At 46.0% G+C, this 22262-nt stretch overlaps 1 protein-coding gene across 1 annotated transcript in view; it reads left to right on the plus strand.

The window, feature by feature from the left end:
• slc24a3 (solute carrier family 24 member 3) overlaps positions 1-22262 on the plus strand; it is a 363621-nt gene that overhangs the window by 324527 nt on the left and 16832 nt on the right. Inside the window, exons 8-13 of the mRNA XM_067989393.1 lie at positions 1035-1060; positions 5062-5115; positions 8585-8721; positions 12674-12834; positions 18342-18615; positions 21559-21725. Coding sequence (XP_067845494.1) covers positions 1035-1060; positions 5062-5115; positions 8585-8721; positions 12674-12834; positions 18342-18615; positions 21559-21725 — 819 coding nt within the window. The remainder of the gene's footprint in view (positions 1-1034; positions 1061-5061; positions 5116-8584; positions 8722-12673; positions 12835-18341; positions 18616-21558; positions 21726-22262) is intronic.

Genomic DNA, 22262 nt, shown 5'->3' on the forward strand with positions numbered 1-22262 from the left:
GGGGAAGAGAAATGGGGAAGAGGGGAGGTGGAGGAGAGGGGCAGATTACTGGAGGTGGATGACAGGAGAAAAGGAAGAGAAACTATATCAGCGGGCGGGGGGTCTCCAAGTTCACCTGTGCGTGTGGTGGGCGGAGGGGGGTGGAGATTGGTGGATCGTCCTGCCCTCCCCTTACTCCCAAATTTCTTCTCAGTTCGAGCCCCATGGGGAGAGGTCAAGTAGATATCGCAGGCCTTGGTTTTTCTCTCTGAGGGTGGGGAGATGGTTACGGTGACCCTGCATTTTTTCATTTCCACACCCCGATCTTCTTTTCAGCGGGACGGTCGAAAGCTTCCCTTCCCCCTCCCCCAGACTCTCAGTGGGGTCTTGGGCAACTGCCAGAGCCCAAAAGTCCACACTCAATGACCCTCAAGCAGGCCACATTTCAAAGTCGGGGAATTTGTGGCTGGGACAGAGAATTGCTCTCAGTGTGTGGGGCGAGTTGTTGGGTTCCAGACTTGGCAGATCTTGGCTCAGGCCCCAGGCCTCTGTGGACGAGGGATGGGGGGGGTTTGCAACCAGGGGAAGGCCTCATGTCGCGTCTCATAGACAACTAAATCAATCCTCCCAGTTGTTCAAACCCAAGAATGGAGCGGTTGGCATGCCGATGTTTGCTTGGGATGGTGAGCTTTGTCATGTTTCCAAGCAGGAAAACTTTGTGTTGTAGCAAAACAAATTTTGGGGACTGGCACCCAGGGTTGCTGTGATGGTGGGGTGAGTTTAAAATTTAAAGGGCCGGCTTGGCCTGTGCATTCTGGCTCTAAACTATACGGTCTAATACCAATAGTGAACGGAAAGATTATGTTTATTGGCTTTATCTCCTGGCAAAAATTAAATGTATTCCTTCTCTTTAGTTATTCGCTAAATTATATTCATTAATTCTTGCTCATTTTAGTCAAGAATGTTGACTGTTTATTTTGTTACTTTTTAAACAGAAGCAATGCTGTGAAATGACACAAGGCTCAGACTGAATAAATGTTCTTTTTTCTCTCCAGATTATTTATGATGAAAAGGTTTCTTGGTGAGTGCCTTTTATTGAACATGCCAAATAATCTGAGCTGTACTGTTTTAAGCATTAGATATCGGCCTGCTGCCGACTCAAACTAAGAAAAGAGTGCAAAAAACATAGTAAAAAATAAAGAACAAAACTCTACTAATTTTGTAAAGGGTTTTAAATATGTATTTGCTTATATCTGTATTTTTATCTTTCTCCTAAGCACATAATCCAACATTTACTTTTCATACTCCAATCGATGCGATCCACATACTCCGAGAATAGTCATCAAATACAGACAGTTGATGCACACACTCATCAATACCCCATATACACTGACCGTTCATCCACACACTCATCAATACCCCATATACACTGACCGTTCATCCACACACTCATCAATACCCCATATACACTGACCGTTCATCCACACACTCATCAATACCCCATATACACTGACCGTTCATCCACACACTCATCAATACCCCATATACACTGACCGTTCATCCACACACTCATCAATACCCCATATACACTGACCGTTCATCCACACACTCATCAATACCCCATATACACTGACCGTTCATCCACACACTCCATCAATACCCCATATACACTGACCGTTCATCCACACACTCATCAATACCCCATATACACTGACCGTTCATCCACACACTCCATCAATACCCCATATACACTGACCGTTCATCCACACACTCATCAATACCCCATATACACTGACCGTTTATCCACACACTCATCAATACTCCATATACAGTGACCGTTCATCCACACACTCCATCAATACCCCATATACACTGACCGTTCATCCACACACTCATCAATACCCCATATACACTGACCGTTCATCCACACACTCATCAATACCCCATATACACTGACCGTTCATCCACACACTCATCAATACCCCATATACACTGACCGTTCATCCACACACTCATCAATACCCCAAATACACTGACCGTTCATCCACACACTCATCAATACCCCATATACACTGACCGTTCATCCACACACTCATCAATACCCCATATACACTGACCGTTCATCCACACACTCATCAATACCCCATATACACTGACCGTTCATCCACACACTCATCAATACCCCATATACACTGACCGTTCATCCACACACTCATCAATACCCCATATACACTGACCGTTCATCCACACACTCATCAATACCCCATATACACTGACCGTTCATCCACACACTCATCAATATCCCATATACACTGACCGTTCATCCACACACTCATCAATACCCCATATACACTGACCGTTCATCCACACACTCATCAATACCCCATATACACTGACCGTTCATCCACACACTCATCAATACCCCATATACACTGACCGTTCATCCACACACTCCATCAATACCCCATATACACTGACCGTTCATCCACACACTCATCAATACCCCATATACACTGACCGTTCATCCACACACTCATCAATACCCCATATACACTGACCGTTCATCCACACACTCCATCAATACCCCATATACACTGACCGTTCATCCACACACTCATCAATACCCCATATACACTGACCGTTTATCCACACACTCATCAATACTCCATATACACTGACCGTTCATCCACACACTCCATCAATACCCCATATACACTGACCGTTCATCCACACACTCATCAATACCCCATATACACTGACCGTTCATCCACACACTCATCAATACCCCATATACACTGACCGTTCATCCACACACTCATCAATACCCCATATACACTGACCGTTCATCCACACACTCATCAATACCCCATATACACTGACCGTTCATCCACACACTCATCAATACCCCATATACACTGACCGTTCATCCACACACTCATCAATACCCCATATACACTGACCGTTCATCCACACACTCATCAATACCCCATATACACTGACCGTTCATCCACACACTCATCAATACCCCATATACACTGACCGTTCATCCACACACTCATCAATACCCCATATACACTGACCGTTCATCCACACACTCATCAATACCCCATATACACTGACCGTTCATCCACACACTCATCAATACCCCATATACACTGACCGTTCATCCACACACTCATCAATACCCCATATACACTGACCGTTCATCCACACACTCATCAATATCCCATATACACTGACCGTTCATCCACACACTCATCAATACCCCATATACACTGACCGTTCATCCACACACTCATCAATACCCCATATACACTGACCGTTCATCCACACACTCATCAATACCCCATATACACTGACCGTTCATCCACACACTCCATCAATACCCCATATACACTGACCGTTCATCCACACACTCCATCAATACCCCATATACACTGACCGTTCATCCACACACTCATCAATACCCCATATACACTGACCGTTCATCCACACACTCATCAATACCCCATATACACTGACCGTTCATCCACACACTCATCAATACCCCATATACACTGACCGTTCATCCACACACTCATCAATACCCCAAATACACTGACCGTTCATCCACACACTCATCAATACCCCATATACACTGACCGTTCATCCACACACTCATCAATACCCCATATACACTGACCGTTTATCCACATTCTCCATCAATACCCCATATACACTGACCGTTCATCCACACACTCATCAATACCCCATATACACTGACCGTTTATCCACATTCTCCATTAATACTCCATATACACTGACCGTTTATCCACATTCTCCATTAATACTCCATATACACTGACCGTTTATCCACATTCTCCATTAATACTCCATATACACTGACCGTTCATCCACATACTCCATTAATACTCCATATACACTGACCGTTTATCCACATTCTCCATTAATACTCCATATACACTGACCGTTTATCCACATTCTCCATTAATACTCCACATACACTGACCGTTTATCCACATTCTCCATTAATACTCCACATACACTGACCGTTCATCCACATACTCCATCAATACTCCACATACACTGACCGTTCATCCACATTCTCCATAAATACTCCATATACACTGACCGTCCACATACTCCATCAATACTCCACATACACTGACCGTTCATCCACATACTCCATCAATACTCCACATACACTGACCGTTCATCCACATACTCCATCAATACTCCACATACACTGACCGTTCATCCACATTCTCCATAAATACTCCATATACACTGACCGTCCACATACTCCATCAATACTCCACATACACTGACCGTTCATCCACATACTCCATCAATACTCCACATACACTGACCGTTCATCCACATTCTCCATAAATACTCCATATACACTGACCGTCCACATACTCCATCAATACTCCACATACACTGACCGTTCATCCACATTCTCCATAAATACTCCACATACACTGACCGTCCACATACTCCATCAATACTCCACATACACTGACCGTTCATCCACATACTCCATCAATACTCCACATACACTGACCGTTCATCCACATACTCCATCAATACTCCACATACACTGACCGTTCATCCACATTCTCCATAAATACCCCATATACACTGACCGTCCACATACTCCATTAATACTCCACATACACTGACCGTTCATCCACATACTCCGTCAATACTCCATATACACTGACCATTCATCCACATACTTCATCAATACTCCACATACACTGACCGTTCATCCACATACTCCATTAATACTCCATATACACTGACCGTTCATCCACATACTCCATATACACTGACCGTTCATCCACATACTCCATATACACTGACCGTTCATCCACATACTCCATCAATATTCCACACTCACTGACAGTTATTTTAAATTTTGCTGTCCCCCCAACCTGTAGAAATTGCTCTATATTTGGAGGTGTTGCACTGTGACACACTCAAGCAATTCTGTCAAATGTAATCTTCAAATATACTACTTATCCACATTGCATAATAAAGAACTAATCCCAGGATTCGTATTATTTTCCTCTTCAGGTGGGAGTCTCTGGTGTTGATATCAATGTATGCAATCTATATCTTGATCATGAAGTAAGTACAGATTTGTTCTTTTAATGAGCTCCTGTGCTTATCGACAAGAGGGGTACAGTAGCTGCCGGATAGAGGTTTATTCCAGTTGAAGCACTCCAGATAGACTTTCTGTCCGGCCACCTGCCTCACTGGATGACCTTTCGCAGCAATTTTAGCTTTTGGCAATTTGCCTACACAGACCTAGACTTGCTGCTGACCAGCAGGAAATTTTGATTCCCCCTACCCACAGTAAGGGCTTTTTAGAGCCGATGAGGCATTTCCTATGGGCATATCCTTGTATGCCAATAACATGGTGGAGGAGGAGCAGCACAGGATGGAGCAGAGGAAAGTAAGCAGCATTTATGGGGGGCGGACCCCACCACATCGTACATCCACCCATATAGTATACAGACAACGCAGGTTATATAGTGACGAGATGTGAAAGAGAAGAGTGCACTGAATCAAAGAGGCAATAAGGGAGCAACTGCCATCTTCTGCATGAGGACCTCAAGCCATGATCATCTGGCCTCTTCTCTCTCTAGCTATGAGGATGGCGACAGCACTCAACTTTTATGGCACAGGGTCATTTCAGGTAGCCACTGGTGATCTGCTTAATATCACCTGGGCTGTAGAATGGCGTGCACTCATCAGGTGACAGAAGGACTTTACAGCAGAGCTGGGGAATTCATCACCTCTGGCAAGGGAGCAGCGAGATAGGGCCTGCCAACTTTACAGAGTTGCCAGATTTCACTAGGTCCAGTGTGCAATGGATGGCAGCCACTTTGCTTTGCGAACTCCGGAAGACAGCCCCCTCAAGAGGAAGGGCTTCCACTCCCTCAATGTACAGATTGTGTGACAACATGCCAAGGATCCTACACATCAACACGAGATGTGCTGAAAGATGTCACCATGCATTCGTACTTTGGAGAAGAAAATCATGACAACGCATGGGCCTGTGGGTGACAGAGTCCACCTCTTGCACCCATGGATAATGACCACTCAGAGTGGCCCAAGCAGAGTCAAAGGAGTGCTACAATGAGGCACATGCCTCTTCAAGAACAAAATTCTGGTTACAACCAGCTCTCCAGGCCATCTGTGGGCACAGCTCATTCACCATTGACATAAAAATGGTGCAACTCATTCACCATTGGCATAAAAGCAGCGCAACTCACCACATGGATTTTTTTTGGCCATTATGTCTGCTATCACACTGATCGGGGTTATGGTGAGGCAGTGCCCTGTACTAGCGGTGTGACTGGAAGGTGTGCAGATGATGGTTGTGTCGCTTATCACGGTGCCAGAAAAGCACGCAGGCCCAGGTTGCCCACGAGGTATCGGAATTAGCGCAGCCTGCAGGTGATCTATCGTAGGAGACAGCTGTCAGGAGGCAAGGGCCACCTCAATCCCAAAGGCTTGTGTACACACACAGCAGCCATGCGCCTCTTGTACTCCGGCCACCGAGGTAGCCCCCAGAAGAATCACAAGACTAGTGTTTAAAAGCACACATGCCGCACGCCATCACCAAGGGGAAACACTGTGGGAGCAAACACTAGGCACTCACACACGACATGGTGCTCAATAAAATATTTGGTGGCAGTGAAGCTGTTGCAGAGAGGTCTGTAAGCATATTTCAGGTGGCAGGAATGTGATATTAGTGACGTTTCTGGAACATTTATGGCAGTTGTAGGTGAAGGCATATTTGTGGTGGGCATGGGAAGATGTAGACAGGACTACAATGGCCACAGGTTTGTGTGTTAAGAGTAGATGCCCTGTATGAGACCTTATCAAATTGCTCTCAAACCCGGCACCAGAATGTGTGAGCTCAGCAAGATGCCCCTCTTTGTTGTCTCCTCGATACAACTGTGGACCATCTGCCGCTTGCAGCACACAAGAGTTCTTCAAACCTTAGCCAGGCTGTATTGCAGGACGGCCCCAGATCTACCCAGGCACTGGGAGCGCTGTGTTAACGTGCCTTCTGATTACTCTAATGGATATCAGCACCTTATTTTCAGTTGAAGTTCTGGAACCATGACATGAGCCATAGCTCCAAAGGATAACCGTGATCAACCAGAAGTCAGCCCAACTTGTTTTTGTAAAGTGGAGCATTGGTTGGACAGTGGAGTGCCTTAACATAAAGGAATTGTGACAGCTGCCTGGGAAATCAGTATATTCCCCTGCCGATGTCACATACAAGCTGAACATTGAGAGAGTGGAATCCTTTCCCTATATACAGAGGTAGTGGACTTGTGCAATGGAGCATATAGGGTGGTATGGATACAGTCGAAAAGCCTTTGGAACTTTTAGAGAATCCTGCCCGTTATAGCACAGTGCTTTCATGCTGCTCTCAGTCATCCATGGAGTAAGAGAGAAAATTGCTTGCTCAAGCAAACAAGGCACCAGTCGCTTGCTTTATACATCTATGATCAGTTGATTGACTTTTGTTGTTCATGGTCCTAATGACAACTTAAAATAATCCTGAAGCATAAACATTAAGGGCATTTGTGACCTTGACAGCCACTGGCAGTGCCATGCCTACAGAAATTGGTTACAGATCTGCTTGCATCAAGCGGTATAACTCTGTCTTGGCATTGCCTGTAACTCGCAGCCAGCGCAGGCACTGCTCCTCTGACAAATGCAGGTATGGGCACCGCTGCCTGTAGATTCCGGTGTGAGTGTAGAACAGCTCTGGTGCAGCATAACCCACCTGGCGTCTTCTGTTCATCCTTCTCTTCCTCCAAAAAGCACGGACGTAGGGGGATTCCCACAGGAAGAACCATTGTGGCATTGTTGGAGCTGATGTGGAGTGGGGGAGGGGCAGGGGAATATAGACAGAAGCACAATTACCACAAAGGCTCCTGAAAACCTAAGTGACAACAGGGGAGAAACAAAAAAAAAAGCATTAAAAAATGACCTAACAATTTGTCAATCTTGGTATTGGGCCCTTTAAACTTATTTCTGTTCTCAGCTCAACATCCACTACAGCTCCAAGATTTGCCAATAGGAAAGATTGCATTTTAGTAGTATGGAAACTGCTATTTATATCCTAACTGAGACCCACAATAAGTAGGTGGGCCACTTGGCCACAGCTTCGATATTATCTGCTGAGGGATTGGGATGTGGGACTGGATCGAGTCACCGATGACATCAGAGTGAGGGATGGGAATGCAGGTGGGACTCATATTGGACGTGGTATTAAAAGTGAGGGTGAAGATTGACTGCAGCAAAGACTGTGTAATGACCTTCCCTGTAAGGGACAGAAACAAAACTATCCCATTTCTTCGAAAGGCAGACTTGCATTTACATAATACCTCATCATGTCGCTCTGAAATTTTCCACGAGCTTCACAACAATGAAATGTGCACTGTACTTCATTACAAGTACTGTGGGAAACATGAATTTATATTGTTTTATAATGTAAGCTTCTGATTTTAAAAGAATTAAATTTAAAAATGCTCTAATCATTTCTAATGGCTGCTCTTATGGGACCCAGGTTCAACACCACGATGCAGATTTTCTTCGAAAGCAAATGGAAGAAGACTTCTGTGAACATGGCTAACGGGACTGCAAATAATACGGAAATCGATGACAACAGCAGCTGTGACGCAACTGTGGTCTTACTGAAAAAAGGTAAGGACTAGGCTCCCTGTATTGTAGATAGCCTGTCTTTAATAGTCATGAAAATCAACAACTCGTATTTGTACAGCACACCTCAGCAGTGAGAGAAATCTCCACCAGTGCCAGCAGTGAGAGATATCTCCATCAGATCCAGCAGTGAGAGATATCTCCATCAGGTCCAGCAGTGAGAGATATCTCTACCAGGTCCAGCAGTGAGAGATATCTCCATCAGGTCCAGCAGTGAGAGATATCTCTACCAGGTCCAGCAGTGAGAGATATCTCCATCAGTGCCAGCAGTGAGAGATATCTCTACCAGGTCCAGCAGTGAGAGGTATCTCCATCAGATCCAGCAGTGAGAGATATCTCTACCAGGACCAGCAGTGAGAGGTATCTCCATCAGGTCCAGCAGTGAGAGATATCTCCATCAGGTCCAGCAGTGAGAGATATCTCCATCAGTGCCAGCAGTGAGAGGTATCTTTACCAGGTCCAGCAGTGAGAGATATCTTTACCAGGTCCAGCAGTGAGAGATATCTCTATCAGAGCCAGCAGTGAGAGGTATCTTTACCAGAGCCAGCAGTGAGAGGTATCTTTACCAGGTCCAGCAGTGAGAGATATCTCTATCAGAGCCAGCAGTGAGAGATATCTCTACCAGAGCCAGCAGTGAGAGGTATCTTTACCAGGTCCAGCAGTGAGAGATATCTTTACCAGGTCCAGCAGTGAGAGATATCTTTACCAGGTCCAGCAGTGAGAGATATCTCTATCAGAGCCAGCAGTGAGAGGTATCTTTACCAGGTCCAGCAGTGAGAGATATCTCTATCAGAGCCAGCAGTGAGAGATATCTCTACCAGAGCCAGCAGTGAGAGGTATCTTTACCAGGTCCAGCAGTGAGAGATATCTTTACCAGGTCCAGCAGTGAGAGGTATCTTTACCAGGTCCAGCAGTGAGAGATATCTCCATCAGGTCCAGCAGTGAGAGATATCTCCATCAGTGCCAGCAGTGAGAGATATCTCCATCAGTGCCAGCAGTGAGAGGTATCTTTACCAGGTCCAGCAGTGAGAGATATCTTTACCAGGTCCAGCAGTGAGAGATATCTTTACCAGGTCCAGCAGTGAGAGATATCTCTATCAGAGCCAGCAGTGAGAGGTATCTTTACCAGGTCCAGCAGTGAGAGATATCTCTATCAGAGCCAGCAGTGAGAGATATCTCTACCAGAGCCAGCAGTGAGAGGTATCTTTACCAGGTCCAGCAGTGAGAGATATCTTTACCAGGTCCAGCAGTGAGAGGTATCTTTACCAGGTCCAGCAGTGAGAGGTATCTCCATCAGGTCCAGCAGTGAGAGATATCTCTACCAGAGCCAGCAGTGAGAGGTATCTTTACCAGGTCCAGCAGTGAGAGATATCTTTACCAGGTCCAGCAGTGAGAGATATCTTTACCAGGTCCAGCAGTGAGAGATATCTCCATCAGGTCCAGCAGTGAGAGATATCTCTACCAGGTCCAGCAGTGAGAGATATCTCCATCAGGTCCAGCAGTGAGAGATATCTCTACCAGGTCCAGCAGTGAGAGATATCTCCATCAGATCCAGCAGTGAGAGATATCTCTACCAGGTCCAGCAGTGAGAGGTATCTCCATCAGGTCCAGCAGTGAGAGATATCTCCATCAGGTCCAGCAGTGAGAGATATCTCCATCAGTGCCAGCAGTGAGAGATATCTCCATCAGTGCCAGCAGTGAGAGGTATCTTTACCAGGTCCAGCAGTGAGAGATATCTTTACCAGGTCCAGCAGTGAGAGATATCTTTACCAGGTCCAGCAGTGAGAGATATCTCTATCAGAGCCAGCAGTGAGAGGTATCTTTACCAGGTCCAGTAGTGAGAGATATCTTTACCAGGTCCAGCAGTGAGAGATATCTCTATCAGAGCCAGCAGTGAGAGGTATCTTTACCAGGTCCAGTAGTGAGAGATATCTCTATCAGAGCCAGCAGTGAGAGATATCTCTACCAGAGCCAGCAGTGAGAGGTATCTTTACCAGGTCCAGCAGTGAGAGATATCTTTACCAGGTCCAGCAGTGAGAGGTATCTTTACCAGGTCCAGCAGTGAGAGGTATCTCCATCAGGTCCAGCAGTGAGAGATATCTCTACCAGAGCCAGCAGTGAGAGGTATCTTTACCAGGTCCAGCAGTGAGAGATATCTTTACCAGGTCCAGCAGTGAGAGATATCTTTACCAGGTCCAGCAGTGAGAGGTATCTTTACCAGGTCCAGCAGTGAGAGATATCTCTACCAGAGCCAGCAATGAGAGGTATCTTTACCAGGTCCAGCAGTGAGAGATATCTTTACCAGGGCCAGCAGCTGCTGTTGTGTTTCCAGCAATGAGGAGGATGGTGAGACGTGATGGGGAAACAACTTATTAAACTACAGCAGAACTTTCAGATCTAGATTTAAAACAGGGGCTTCCATGAAAGTGGCAGACATCAGGGCACCTGGCATTGAGATTAGCTGCCACATATGTTGGGTGTTAACATGCATGACACATAGGAGTGATACTTTGACATGTACATCGACATGAGAGGCAATCTAGTAATGATTACGTCGTAAAGTTGTCAGTTTTTTTGCTACAAAGCATTGTCTTTTATTTACAAACTGTCACAGTACACTAGCAATCCCATAACAAGCAATGGTAAACCCTCACGTAAGTACATTGTGATTGATAAAATATGCAAAAATTGACAACTTTCCACCAGCTGACATTATGAGTAGGACGGGCGAGTGTAAGACTGAATCCATGGTGTTGCTAATACCTGCAGCATCCAGTGATACCACACAGATAACCTGTATTAAAAATCTCGATGGTACTCCGTGTATGAAATCACATAACTGCTGTAGTTACAGGACTGACTGGTGCAATTAGTCTTTCACATCCAGGATCTAGTTTCAAATCCAGACCTGACTAATGGGATAGAAATCTCCTCGATCTGTTAGCTTATCCCGTTCCTCATGAACCTGGCTCACAGCATGGGACTGTCCTTAATATAACAGTAATTGTTAATCTTATTTGGACAAGCCAGATGATAGCTAGAGTGGGAAATGAAAGAAATGTCTCGTTGGTGCAGTAGAGAGTGAAGGCTTGAGGTTGGTGCTGAGGTATATTGTTGGTGCAGAATAGAGGGATGTTTAGTCTGTGTTTAAAGGTACCTGTACTAGGAATGCTTGGTGTTGGCACTGGGTGCCTGAAATGTAAAGTCTTTCATCCCTCAGCACTAATGTCCCTTACCCTGATGAGCACCAAATATTGTTTTGAAAAAAGTGGTGCAAGCTGCCCCGATGGCCCAGTGAGTTTATCCAGTGAACAATTGAGCCATCCAGATGGAAGGTGATTGATCTCAGCCAGGGTGGCACAATAGGGGATTACAATCATCTCAACGCCCCTAGATTAGGGAAGGTTTCCACTCCTGATCCCACCCCCCCACTGAAGCTGCACATAATAAGATGTTGAATGGGGACAGTATAGGGCTTGGCTGTGATTCCACCCTTGGGTCAAATAGCCTGCAACAGCTACAGCCATAGGATGGAAAGGGGAAACTATCTGTTTTTAGAGGGAAATTGTTTCCTCAGTACAATTTGCAGGCGGCTCAGTTCCAGAAAACTCTGTCAACAGAGCCGGCATTTTGGAAGGTATTTGTGCACTTGGCACTTATTCATGGCAATCAAAAGTGCTGAAGGAAACGAGCGCACAACTTTGAGATTATAAAGTCACACTGGAAACAATGGCCTAGAAAAAGCCCTTATCCTGACCAGCCAATGATGTAGTGGTTACATTGAAACATAGAATCGTACAGCACAGAAGGAGGCCATTCAGCCCTTTGTCCCTCTTTGGTAGAGCTATCCACTTAGTCCCACTCCCTTGCAGTAGGGGCGCTGGAGTTGGTGAGAGGGTTAGTCACAACACTTAACATTGTCATCTTTTCTTCACAGCCAACTTCTGCCGTAACTCCTCCGTGCTCATGGTAGATGAACTGCTGTCGGCTTATCCACACCAGCTCTCTTTCTCGGAGGCCAGCCTAAGGATCATGATAACCAGCCACTTTGGACCCAAAACCAGGCTAAGCATGGCTAGTCGCATGCTCATCAATGAGGTATTTACTCCCATCAGCTGAAGCAGGTATCAGGAGAAAAGGTTCAGGTATGAGCCTTTACCTGATGACGGGTCAAAAGGATGTAACATAGATGTCTGTCAGCGTTATGATCCAAGCTCAAGGCACACATACCCCACAAACTGAGGTTGACCTCTGGCCCAACTATAAAAGCTTGCAAACTGGATGCTTAAAACTAGCAATCCAGATCACTGTCCCTTTAAAGAAGCGAGCTCTTTAATCTTGCGTTTCTGTTTCACTGAAAATAGAACTTTGTTGCACTCGGGTCTGAATTTTTGAGTTTCCTGATATCACAGCGTTGCGCCATGAGATAGGGAAGTACTGGTCCTATTCCCTCACGCTGCTGACTTCACGATCTCAGCTGCCTCACTGTGGGTGTAGAGAAGGAGGGAGACACCAAATGGAAGCCAGAGGATGGCTGAGAGAGTCTTCCCTGGGCCACGCTTGTGAAACTCCCAGTATAGGGCTCATGGTGGCATTGGAAGAAGCTTCTTGAGTGGATGACCCAGGGAAACCAGGAGAGAAAAACAAGGGGGATACAGGGAGCTTAAACTTAAAATAAATGTTACGCAAACAAACCATGAGTTAACGATGAGTAGGAAAGCTACAGCTAATATCAAGACAAATGTTATTTTTGTGAAAAGTAGCACTGCTTTTGCTTTTGAAGAAAAAAAATCACAGATAGGGCTAATATTTTATTCGCCTGTGTCACGCAAACCCAGAAGATGACTAGCCTCTGAGATTCTGTCATCTATTTTTGAGCAGATACTAGGAGGACACACAAGCACAGACTGGGATAACTGATCCAGCAAGAACATAAGAAAACATTAAATAAGAAAAGGCCATTCGGGCCATCAATCCCACTCCTTCCGTATGCCAGTTACAATCTACCGTATTGTGGAGTCTAACCTACCTGCTCAATCTCCTGAGGGGAAGTCCAGTGAAACTTATCCCTGACTGTCACTTGAGTGCAATTCCAGGATATCAATCTATCATTACACCTTCAGTGTTCAACTCTGACCTTTCCACAGATGACCTTTCCATGGTCCTAGCAGCGCAGGAATCATCATATCCCATGGAGTGTCAGTCTTACCTTTCCTCTCTCGCTTCAGGGAAAGTCCTTGGCTCTGCCCAGTGCCTTGCTGGGCAGCACAAGTAAGATGAAGAATGGGCCATGTGGCTAATACTGTTAATTCCCAATCCCGTTGTACACACTTTGCTGCCCCATGACGCCATTTACTTTTAGTTACTATTTCTCCAATGCTTTTTGCTGTTACTGAAAAGGTGGGAAGCTTGTCCCCAGGCAGATGACGGGCTGCATGGTATTGGCGTGGCATCATGTGTGTCTGCAAGGAACAGAACTTTGCCAACTAGTGCCAATTAGACATAGATGCTTGTATGACAGCATGGCTATGTATTACAGAGTCAGTCAGGCAATGACTTACTGCTAGAACTGACAGAGCAGATGAGGGACGTGGATCCAGTGAGAATTGTATACAGTCCCCACCACTTATAGTGGGGACTGTGATTTTAAAATGCGAAGGATTCGAAAATGTCATTTCCATACCGTTCACCTGACGAAGGAGGAAGCCTCCGAAAGCTTGTGGAATTAAAAATAAATTTGTTGGACTATAACTTGGTGTTGTAAAATTGTTTACAATTGTCAACCCCAGTCCATCACCGGCATCTCCACATCATGGCTACCATCGACACCACAAACTGCCGGCTCACAGTGGAAAGGATATCCAAGAAGATCGCGCATTTAGACACAGACATCAAGTTTTTACAGAGCTGCAAGAAAGCAGACAAGATCCCGAAAGGACTACAGATCACAAACCCACTCAAGTCCACATACAACTCGGATTACGCTGAGAGACTCTGCCGTCGTACCTCTCGCACACTCCGCAACCATCTCGTACACCAACTCTACAGCAGACGCCGCAACCTCGAAACTAAGATAGAGTCCATACTCTCAACCTGTACTCAGGACACAGCAGACCAGCTACGATATACCGCCAAACAGACGAGGCAACGGAACTACACTGCCTACATGAAAACCAAGAGCAGGAAGCTTGAGAAACTCGGCATCACCACCAGCATCGACCAAGCTTCCCCTGGTACCACGGTTGCAACCACAGGGAAGTCTATTGTCAATTTGTCCGACCACACCCTTCAACCAGACGAAATCGAAGTTCTCAGCCGAGGGCTCAATTTCTGCCCCACTACCAAAATGGACCCCACCAGTCTCGCGGCAGACACAGAGGAATTCATCAGGAGAATGAGGCTCCGGGAATTCTACCACAAACCACAAAATTTCAGCAGCGAACCCAATGAGACAATCAACGATCCGGAACAGCAGACAGAGGGATCCGCGGTACAGCAACCGAAGAGGAAAGAGTCTCACTGGACTCCTCCAGAGGGTCGCTGCCCTCAGCTTGACATGTATGCTCAAGCTGTCAGGAAATGCGTCTATGCCAGATTCATCAGCCGCAACTCGGAAGACAGTCCAGAATGTCACCCGAGCACAACGCAACGCCATCAAAGCTCTCAAGACCAACTGCAACATCGTCATCAAACCAGTGGACAAAGGAGGAGCCATCGTCATACAGAACAGAACGGACTATTGCAAAGAAGCATACCGACAACTGGACAACCAGGAACACTACAGACGGTTACCCGCAGACCCGACCAAAGAACACACCCATCAGCTCAACAAACTGATCAAGACCTTCGATCCAGACCTTCAAAACATCCTACGCACTCTCATCCCATGTACTCCCCGCGTGGGAGACTTCTACTGCCTCCCAAAGATACACAAAGCCAACACACCCGGACGTCCTATCGTATCAGGCAATGAAACCCTGTGTGAGAACCTCTCTGGATACATCGAGGGCATCCTGAAACCCATCGTGCAGGGAACCCCCAGCTTCTGTCGCGACACTACAGACTTTCTACAAAAACTCAGTACCCACAGACCTGTTGAACCAGGAACACTTCTCACCACGATGGACGTCTCGGCACTCTACACCAGTATCCCCCACGATGACGGCATCGCTGCGACAGCATCAATACTCAACACCAACAACAGCCAATCTCCAGACGCCATCATACAACTCATCCGCTTCATCCTGGATCACAATGTCTTCACCTTCAATAACCAGTTCTTTACCCAAACACACGGAACAGCCATGGGGACCAAATTCGCACCCCAATACGCCAACATTTTCATGCACAAGTTCGAGCAGGACTTCTTCACTGCACAGGACCTCCAACCAACACTGTACACCAGATACATCGACGACATTTTCTTTCTATGGACCCACGGTGAGGAATCACTAAAGAGACTACACGATAACATCAACAAGTTCCATCCCACCATCAAGCTCACCATGGACTACTCCTCAGAATCAGTTTCTTTCTTGGACACACGAATCTCCATCAAAGACGGGCACCTCAGCACCTCACTCTACCGCAAGCCCACGGACAACCTCACGATGCTCCACTTTTCCAGCTTCCACCCTAACCACGTCAAAGAGGCCATCCCCTATGGACAGGCCCTGCGAATACACAGGGTCTGCTCAGACGAGGAGGAACGCGATGGACACCTACAGACGCTGAAAGACGCCCTAGTAAGAACGGGATATGATGCTCGACTCATCGATCGACAGTTCCGACGGGCCACAGCGAAAAATCGCGTAGACCTCCTCAGAAGACTAACACGGGACGCAACCAACAGAGTACCCTTCGTCGTCCAGTACTTCCCCGGAGCGGAGAAACTACGCCATGTTCTCCGCAGCCTTCAACATGTCATCAATGATGACGAACACCTCACTATGGCCATCCCCACACCTCCACTACTCGCCTTTAAACAGCCACCCAACCTCAAACAAACCATCGTTCGCAGCAAATTACCCTGCCTTCAGGAGAACAGCGTCCACGACACCACACAACCCTGCCACGGTAACCTCTGCAAGACATGCCAGATCATCGACACAGATACCACCATCACACAAGAGGACACCACCCACCAGGTGCACGGTTCATACGCCTGTGACTCGGCCAACGTTGTCTACCTCATACGTTGCAGGAAAGGATGCCCCAGAGCATGGTACATTGGCGAGACCATGCAGACGCTGCGACAACGGATGAACGGACACCGCGCAACAATCGCCAAACAGGAGGGTTCTCTCCCTGTCGGGGAACACTTCAGCAGTCATGGACATTCAGCCACCGACCTTCGGGTAAGCATACTCCAAGGCGGTCTTCGAGACACACGACAACGCAAAATCGTCGAGCAGAAATTGATAGCCAAGTTCCGCACCCATGAGGACGGCCTCAACCGGGATCTTGGGTTCATGTCACACTACACGTAACCCCACCAGCGAACAAATGTTATCTGTTTTTAATATAACGGGTCATTGACTGTCTTCCTTCTCTCTCTCTCTTTTTTTTGGGGGGTTTGTATATTCGGTGGCCTTTTTAGGTGACACCTTTCTGTCTGCTCACTGTGATTGCCTTGGCAATGGGCAGTAATCACCAGGCATTGTTCTGTGATTTTAAAATGCGAAGGATTCGAAAATGTCATTTCCATACCGTTCACCTGACGAAGGAGGAAGCCTCCGAAAGCTTGTGGAATTAAAAATAAATTTGTTGGACTATAACTTGGTGTTGTAAAATTGTTTACAATTGTCAACCCCAGTCCATCACCGGCATCTCCACATCACTTATAGTGGGCACATTGGTGTTAACGCGATTTGCCCGCTACAAGGAGTGGACAGTAAAACTGCTGCACAACGTATACAAAAATCAGAGTCATGGATTTTCCCCGCGTCTCCATCTCTGGATCAGTGTGTACCCTCCCTATTGCCCCTGACTCCCCTACGGACTCGATTTGCCGCTACAAAACATAGAAGTAATTGAATAAGGGTTGCGTGTCTTTGTTATAGAGCTAATCAATTCAACAGCATTAAAGGGGGCAACTTGTGAACATTAAGATGGCAAAGCTTCCACCTCCCATACATCCTGAAATTGCCAGCACGCTTAATGTGTTATAAGTGTTGTAGTTGACCCAAATGGTACTGGCATATCGTTTAGCCCTGTTTGCCCAATATAGGCGGCTGCCCGGGATAAGCACGGATGGTATAGGTGGTGGGCACTGTACCAAAAATAATCCAGTCCTCATGTGACAAGGAGGCAACAGCATTCAACTTGACAGTAGCTGTAAATCATTAAAATAAATGAATGTCGAAGATGCCAAGCCTGTGCTGACCCGATCTTTATTAAGCCAAAAAGACTGAGAGTTGATCTAACATTTTTTTCCCCTGTGGATTTCTGATTGCTTTCTTGAACTTTCCATTGTCTTTTCTCAAACCACAAATCAAATCAGTTCCGCATGAACACATAGATCTGTGTTTTGAGCGTCCAACCAGCCTATAATGAATCTTTGTCTAATTGGCGCTAAGCCCATTTGCTTGTTCTCTGTATTCCAGAGACAAAGGCTGATCAGCAGCAAGACCGTTTCCAATGGAGAACCCGAAGTTTCCATTAAAATGCCGGCGAAGCACAACATCGAGAACGGAACTGGGCCAAGCAACTCCACTGAGAGAAGTGTGAACGGCCAGAGGAGGGAAGAGGACAAGACTGAGGCCGGCAATGAAACGGAGCATGAGAACCAAAACGAGGACAACGAGAACAATGAAAACGACGAAGAGGAAGAGGAGGAGGATGAAGGGGAGGGGCCCTATGTGCCATTCCACTTACCCGGTGAGTTTGGGTGGGCGGGGGGCTTTTACGAGGGGTTGTACCACGTTTAAGTACAGATTGGCTTTGAAACTCTTGTAAAAGTGTGTGGAGAGGGACTAAGAAGGCCTGTGGGTCTGCTCCAAAGTACCCTCCACTTTGCCTTACTGCTCCTTGTGCTGTTAGCTTCATTGCAAGACCTGGTGAGTGAGAGATGATATATCGTTCTGGAGCTCCTTGTACCATGGTTGTGTGTGCCTGCAGTATCTGCTCACGGGCTCCCTCCGCTGGTACTTTTATTGCGCGATGAGTGACTACAGTCTGCTCCAGAACTCCCTCTGCCATTATATTAAGTGCTGTACTGTTTAGAGTTTGGGTAGCACGCTGTTGATTGTCCTCTGCTGTTATCATGTGGGTTGAAATCATTAGTAGCATTTAAACATATTCACATGAAATTCCTTAATGATTTTAAGCTGTTTATTTAAGAAAGACCTGCATTTATATAGCGCCTTTTATGACCTCAGGACATCCCACAGTGCTTCACAGCCAATGAAGTACTTTTGAAGTGCGGTCACTGTTGTAACATAGGAAACACGGCAGCCAATTTGCGCACAGCAAGATCCCACAGACAGATGAGCACCTTTGTTAAAATAACAGAGGCTACGCATATGAACGCATTCCATATTCTGTAATTCACAGCGCAGCTTCACCCCACTAGGTTATTATTCTCCCTAGCTTAATATTCAAATGCAGGAGGTTGTTCACTTTTTTCCAATGTCATAAATGCAAAACTGAAGAAAACCAGTGACACATTCCACACAAGGAGAGGCCCATTTCAGGGTTCTTGGAAATGTGCACTCGGAGATAGGACCATGAACAAGTCGCCGCAGTCCAAGTCCCCCAACTCAGAACAGTCGCTATAGGTCACAACACAGCAGAACACAAAGTGCCAAAGTGTTTGATTAGTTTGCAGAGGAACTTGTGGAAATATGCTAGAACTGCACTGGAAATTGTTAACGTCTCAAGTGTTGGCTCCAGGAAGCAGCTAGAGCCACCTCTTCTCTACCTTTCCAACTCTGAACGGTTGACAGTTGGTGTTTTTATTTTGTGGCTGTGCAGTGTCTCCTCTGTTTGATTGCTACCTGACCATCACGTGGCTGGAAGATATCTGTTCTCTTCTGATGGAAAAAGGTGTGACATTCACAGATTAGTTCTCAACTTGCATTGTAAACTCAGAGCTTAACAAGAAACTGCAAAGGAAAATAAGAACACTCAGAAAGCAGCATTATCAATGGCTGGTAATTGTGCAAACAAACAGTGCCTGAACATGCACAGAAAATTAGATTCAAAGAAGATAAATTGAGTTGTATATGACTAAAGCTGAGAAGTACAGACCAGATGAGTCTCCTGACTGCAGTGTGTACTATCTACAGGATGCACCGCAGCAACTCGTCAAGTCTTCTTTGACAGCACCTCCCAAACCCACGACCTCCGCTACCTGAAAGGACAAGTGTAAACAATTTTACAACACCAAGTTATAGTCCAGCAATTTTATTTTAAATTCACAAGCTTTCGGAGATTTTCTCCTTCCTCAGGCAAATGTTTTTGCCTGAGGAAGGAGAAAATCTCCGAAAGCTTGTGAATTTAAAATAAAATTGCTGGACTATAACTTGGTGTTGTAAAATTGTTTACAATTGTCAACCCCAGTCCATCACCGGCATCTCCACATCATGAAAGGACAAGGGCAGCAGATTCTTGGGAACACCATCACTTCCAAGTTCCCCTCCAAGTCACTCACCATCCCGACTTGGAAATATATCTCCGTTCCTTCATCGTCGCTGGGTCAAAGTCCTGGAACTCCCTGCCTAACAGCACTGTGGGAGCACCTTCACCACTTAGACTGCAGCGGTTGAAGAAGAAGGCCTACCAACACCTTCTCAAGGGCAGCTAGGGATGGGCAATAAATGCCGGCCTTGCCACCGATGCCCATATCCGGAGAATGAATTTTTTAAAATACACTCGTTCTTTATCTCCCCGGCTAACAGTCATATGTCAAGATTGGTTTAAAAAAAAGATCCTTTTAAGGAGATGGAAAAATAGTTTTTGTTTACAAACACATTTTGCAATAAATCATCTGGCAATGGTATTTGGACATTGAGGAAAGTGATGCTGCATTCTGCTGCAGTCTCCATCTCAATTTTTTTTTAAAAGGATTGTTAAACACTTTTATGAAGACAGCGCCCCTTTAAAATTAATGTATTACACAATGATTTGTTTACTGGCTCTGACTGCGGTTTGATTGACACATATTAAATGTGAGTCATCAGTCAAACATTAGCATGGCCAAACCTCCCGAATTGTCCGGGATTCTCCTGGGCACTGCCGCGAGCAGCTCAGGAGAACTTCCCCCTTTCAATTTCTCGGGGGCGGGTCGGACCTCACCATTCAGACTCAGGGGCCGTATTCTGCACAAATAGGGACGCCCGAATTTCCAAGGCCTTGTGTTCCAACACAGTGAGGAGGTAAAGTGTGTTCCAAGTATGAACTTGGAACTTAGGAGGAGCAAGAGACAAAAGTTTAGAGGGGCAATGACCATAGTAATAACGATTAAAATAGAAGAACAGGAAGATTGTGATGGAGAGTGGTTTAAGGCTTTAAGTAAGAGAGGAGGTGACAAGAAGATAATAATGGAGATTATCTGATTGGAACAGTGTTGGTCTGATCGGGGAGGGGGGCTCATATTGATGATCCGCACAATAGGGCTAATTTCCCGAGTACTTGCTGCCAGCAGGGAGCCTCAGCTGACAGCCGTCCATTGATTTCAAGAGGCAGAATATGGTGGGCAGTGGACCTGGGCCAGGCTGTCCAACTTATTTCCTTTTTTCCTATTCCCCCACCTACTGAGAACGCTGCAAGTAAAAGTCTGTGTGTGAGGATGAGCCCCTCTTTTCTTCTGTCTCTCCGCAGTGGGAATGTGGGATGTGATAAAGTGGGCGTTCGCATGGCCGCTGTGTTTTCTGATGTACTTCACTATTCCAAACTGTGCCAAGCCTCGCTGGGAGAAGTACTTCATGTTCACGTTCGTCTCAGCGACCTTGTGGATTGCAGTTTTCTCGTACGTAATGGTGTGGATGGTAAGTGCAAGCTGCCAAAGAGCTATAAGAAATAATCTGGCCCTCACGTCTTCTTGGACCTTTAGAGCTTCTTTTAAGAGTTACTGGAGAGGGAAGGTCGAGACTCGTTGTCAGCTGCCCTGATGGCTCAGTTGATGACAACACTCCCCTTGAAGGCTCCCTGTTCAATCCCTGGTCTGAGCTGAGTTACCTGACCTCATTCCTGTGTGCGGGCACTAACCTGTTTTATAAAAACATAACATTTTCAAGTATTTATAGTGTTTTTTACAGTAATAGAACAGTATCTTATAATTTATAGACGTAACAGTTATTTAATTTTTCTGAGGGCCATAATTTGCCCTACAGTGCAAAGATTAGGGTGACCTGCTCCCAAAAGTTCAGTTCCATCTCTCACTGCAAGGACTCAATGCTATTGCACTGAGAGGTGAAAATAACAGGGTTGGGGGGGGTGGGTACTGAAAGATTTCTCAGCTAGGGAATGGATGGAATGAGGAATCCCACCTCAGAGATTAGACCTCAAGAAAGTAGGAGCATTGG

This window comes from Heptranchias perlo, chromosome 8 (assembly GCF_035084215.1).
Source record: "Heptranchias perlo isolate sHepPer1 chromosome 8, sHepPer1.hap1, whole genome shotgun sequence".
NCBI lineage: Eukaryota > Metazoa > Chordata > Chondrichthyes > Hexanchiformes > Hexanchidae > Heptranchias > Heptranchias perlo.